Below are 4782 nucleotides of genomic sequence, written 5' to 3' on the forward strand. Positions count from 1 at the left end.
TATAGATGGCTCCAACACACTGGCCCTTTAAGAGGTTTTATTATATTAAAGACTGAAGTGGACCCTTTGGAGAAAGTATAAAGTCCTCTGTTTAATGTAGGCAGACAGATTCATTACACTGCAGAAAAAGTTAGTCACTTTAAATTAAACAAAGGCACACTTGACACACACACTTGAATTCTTAAATCTTTTTGGGGAAAAATAATATGCATGCAATAATTGTCATGTAATGTGGAATACATTGAATTAATCTGTTTTGATAATATTGCAGAAGACATTGTCACTTTTCTGTAAAATGAATGAAATAATAGCAGTAATATCTGAATGTGTACATTACGGTTGGTAACACATTCATGAATAACATGTGTTGATGCACTTGTTTGAATAAAGTAACACCGAGTTCTTGTTGATGGTTTAAAACAGTGCGTTCGAGAGTTTCTGTTTGTTCCCATCTCACTGGAAACAGTGGAAAGGTATTGGCGCGATGTGTTGCGCGCGGCATGGTGACGTTGCCAAAGAAGGCAGGGGAGGCAGCCTGCACACGCATGAGCTCCATCCAGCCTTTGTTCAGGAGAAATTCCAAACCTGAGCTTCAGCACATCAACATGTAACTTCTCTTCACTAGCGGGAAAAAAAAGAAGATGGAGCTGCAGGTGGAGAACCAAAGTCAGCCTTTCAACACCAACAATGTTCGGCTGCCAGCTAAACCCGTTTTGGGGATGGGTTTGGACAACTTTATTTCTCTTCTGATATTTGCACTTATTTTCATCCTCGGCGTGCTCGGGAACACCATGGTGATCACGGTGCTGGCGCGCAGCAAACCGGGACAGCCGAGGAGCACCACCAACATCTTCATCCTCAACCTGAGCGTGGCGGACCTGTCCTACCTCCTCTTCTGCGTCCCCTTCCAGTCCACCATCTACATGCTGCCCACGTGGGTGCTGGGAGCGTTCATCTGCAAGTTCATCCACTACTTCTTCACCGTGTCAATGCTGGTCAGCATTTTCACGCTGTCGGCGATGTCCGTGGACCGCTACGTGGCCATCGTCCACGCCAGGAAGTCCTCGTTGATTCGGGTCGGGAGGCACGCCATGCTCGGGGTGGTGCTCATCTGGATCCTGTCCCTGGCCATGGCTGCGCCCGTTGCGCACCACCAGAGCATCGTGGAGAGGGAGGACAACAACACCTTCTGCTGGGAGGTCTGGCCGGACCACCAGAGGAAGGTCTACGTGATGTGCACGTTTGTTTTCGGATACATCCTGCCTCTCACTTTGATATCGGTCTGCTATGCAAAGGTGAGTGCGCACGGATTATAATAATAATAATAATAATGTATTTTATTTTTAACGCACTTTTCATAGAATCTCAGAGTGCCACAGAGCCAGTACATAGTAAAAACATAGTTAAAACATAGTTAAAACAAACTATCCGTGTGCACGTAAAATTCCACACAGATGTCACAGTTTGGAGCAAGCACACATGAATGCAAAGTTCAACATGATGCAAACGGTGTGGCTTCAATCTCCGTAAAATTCATTTTCTGGTTTGGAATTGACAATAGAAACATGATCTGTCCTCAACTCTGATGGTCGGTGCTGCGATGATTGATCATTTTACAGTAAGAATTAATTAAAGATAAAACGTTTATCCTTAATGATACTTTTATTGTTGCAGGTTTTAAACCATCTGCATAAAAAGCTGAAGAATGTCTCCAAAAAATCCGAGAGGTCCAAAAAGAAGGTTGGTGGGAGCTTATTTCTGTCCCTCTATGTGTTCATCATGTTATATTATAATGTTGTGACTGGAAACGTGGGAACAGTGACTGTGGACATGCTTCCCTGATGTCCCTGATGGCTGATGGTTTAGTGATGGACCAGGTCTGTGTCTCTCAAGGGATGCTCGAAAGGAAAGTGAGCACACTGCTCACAGGGGGAAAAAAAAATAGCCACACATAATAGACTTAGAATATAGAACCGAAATTTGTCTCAAACTATTTTAGTTGTTTCAATAGTTTAATTAAAAATATGCCTGGGATTTGCTGGCTAGAGCTTCACAAATATGAGGATTTGCTTCTTTATTGTCTCATATTATGAGAGTAAATTAAATATCTTAAGGTTTTGGACAGTTGGTCGGAGAAAACTTGACTTTTGAAGATGTAACCTTTGAATCTGAGAAACTGGGATGGGCAGTTTTTAATACCTTTTAACATTTCAGGGACTCACAAATAAAAACTGTCAGTCAGGACATCATTCTGTCCGCCCCATTCTTGAGAAGGCAATGTCCCACATGGACTCAAGGATGAACTGTTTTGAATTTGTTGGTGGAAGGTCAAAGGTCACCGTGACCTCACAAAACATGTTTTTGGCCAAAACTTAAGAATTCATGTGACAATTTGTCACAAAATGTCTACTAGAATTAAAGGATGACGTGATGATCTGGTGTTGCTCTGCCTCCACAGACTGTCCTGTTACAGTAACATGCGATAACATGACAACAACCAATCATTATCTCTGCAGACTGCCCAGACGGTCCTGGTGGTGGTCGTGGTCTTCTGTCTGTCTTGGTTGCCTCACCACATCGTCCATCTGTGGGTGGAGTTCGGCTCCTTCCCCCTGAACCAGGCCTCCTTCGTGTTCAGGATGGTGGCTCACTGCTTGGCCTACAGCAACTCCTCCGTCAACCCCATCATCTACGCTTTCCTGTCGGAGAACTTCCGGAACTCCTACAAGCAGGTCTTCTGGTGCCGGGTGCCGAGCACGTGTCCCGTGAAGGACAGCAGGGAGCTGCGCAGCAGGATGCCGTCCACCAACGTCAGTGCGACTCAAAAAGGTCACGAGTCTCAGATCAGTAAAATGCTTTGATGTCGCCGCTGGTGTTGAGAGCATCGTCTGTGTTCTGAATAAATACTGGATTTTTACATTTCTTTTTAATGTATTGTAAACTGTGCTTGACCAGCCCTACTGATCTTTATCAAACCCATTAACATGACCTTTTACTCATTTTTATCACACATTTTATGGATAAGCTACTCCTGACGGGCACTGTTGCCGTCGTTTGCACCGTTAGCTCCTAGCAACCAGCTTAGCCGTCGCCATGTTGAGAGCCGTGTGGAGGCAATCCCTTAATTCTCTGAATTTGGAATATATGTATCACTGTTTTGAAAATCGGCAGACAAAAACATACTTTTTCAAATGTAGAGTTCAATGTTATTGCTTTTCTACAACAATATGTTTAGGGTCAGAGGTGGATCATGGTTAAGCATGGAAAGTACGCAGCATAAACCATTTTTGGAAAACAAGCACAGACAGATTTGCAAAGAATCACCTGTTCAATCTCAAACCTATGCATTCAATCATTTTACCCTTTCATGTGAGCCTATTCATCACAGCCATGACGAACACAGAAGGCACCATTCTCTTCCCATATGGGAGCATCGTGAGCTCAGACTCTGATTGTTTGTGGTATAGGCTGGGTTACTATGTACACACTGTAGGTTGGCGCCATACCACAGATCATGAGGTACATGTAAATAATAATGCAGCATTTAAATAACCATTCTGTCTCCGAAGACAAAAAGGGTGACGGATAAAGAAAGCCCCTCGCTGGTTCACATCTGAGCTACCAGAGGAACTGGGAGGTCGATCTCATCAGATTCTCATTAGTAGTTTCCAGCAGATTCACTCTTGCTAGAGTCCATGTCCGCAGGGAAAAGGATTAGACATGGCAAGGAGCTAATTTCCTCCTATTTCTCTTTAATACAACCCCACGGTCACACATGCAGATGCACACATCACACATATTGTTTGCTTTTGATTTTCCCCAGTTCAATTAATGGGAACCTCTGGTTCACTGTCTGTACTGTAAAGTTAACGTCACTGTGAATGATTCTGTCTTGTTATTATATATGCAAACAAATGCTTAAAAGTAAGCCCAAATAAATAAGTAAACAATGTGCATGTGAATATTTGAATACAAAGAGATGAAAAAATAATATTGCAAACAAATCGATTATTTACTCATGTTTTTAAAAAGAAAAGGCCCCTCATATGTGCATGAAGCACAGCTGTAATCAGTGATTTGGTACAGTTTGTAATCAGTTTCAGCAGAGCTGGCGTACCTGGCTCTCTGATCTGCAAAGGCAGCATTAGATTAAGATGACTTTTGCAAACAGATAGTGCTGGACGTTGCTCTCTAACCCCCTGCAGCCATTTTATATATGTTATAGCAGCCTGGCCTTTCATGCTGCCTCAGAAAGCAAAGAAAAGGGATTTGCTTCTCAGTATTATGACGTCACGTAAAGCATCGAAGGATTTAATGTCTGAAAATAAGATTTATTGTAAAGAAACAGTGCACATAATGACTGGTGAGTTGTCTCTTTCATGATAGTTATAGGTTTCTTAGAAAACATATGCGTCTCATTTTAATATCCTGTGTTGCATAAGACATCCTGCTGTTACATAAAGAAGGCAAACGCTCCAAATGACTTGTAAATACTGAAGAGGAGCTGTCTGGTTTTTGTTTACAGTACACTACTGATACAAGCAGCAGATACATATCACAAAAATCTCTTTTTTTATTTGTTGTTTTCTTGTTTTTCTGTGTCAGGAATTGAAATGTGTTTTGTTGTTTTATTAAACGTATAACTGACAAATATGACAAACGTTTGACAACACGATTAAGATGATTCCTATTACAAAACAATTTTTTTCAAATTTCATGCCTTTCAAAAATGAAAATGGACAATGAGATGAAGATTCACCTTCTGCTCGCTCAGCTTACGGT

General features: G+C 42.1%; 1 protein-coding gene across 1 annotated transcript; it reads left to right on the plus strand.

The window, feature by feature from the left end:
• The first annotated feature begins 641 nt into the window (after positions 1–641).
• On the plus strand, positions 642–3926 carry galr1a (galanin receptor 1a). Its single transcript, XM_068710649.1, has 3 exons — positions 642–1295; positions 1675–1740; positions 2517–3926. The coding sequence occupies exons 1-3, from the start codon at positions 642–644 to the stop codon at positions 2859–2861; spliced, it is 1065 nt and encodes a 354-aa protein (XP_068566750.1). The 3' UTR covers positions 2862–3926.
• The last annotated feature ends 856 nt before the right edge of the window (positions 3927–4782 follow it).

The sequence above is a fragment of the Cebidichthys violaceus genome, unplaced genomic scaffold, assembly GCF_023349555.1.
Source record: "Cebidichthys violaceus isolate CVI_PGR_0920_01 unplaced genomic scaffold, fCebVio1.0.p SCAF_16, whole genome shotgun sequence".
Classification (NCBI taxonomy): Eukaryota; Metazoa; Chordata; class Actinopteri; order Perciformes; family Stichaeidae; genus Cebidichthys; species Cebidichthys violaceus.

Excerpts from the sequence above, each read along its gene's own strand:
- galr1a (XM_068710649.1), top strand. The coding sequence starts at position 642 with ATGGAGCTGCAGGTGGAGAACCAAAGTCAGCCTTTCAACACCAACAAT. Across the intron at positions 1,296-1,674 it reads TATCGGTCTGCTATGCAAAG|GTTTTAAACCATCTGCATAA; the intron begins GTGAGTGCGCAC and ends TTATTGTTGCAG. Across the intron at positions 1,741-2,516 it reads CCGAGAGGTCCAAAAAGAAG|ACTGCCCAGACGGTCCTGGT; the intron begins GTTGGTGGGAGC and ends TTATCTCTGCAG.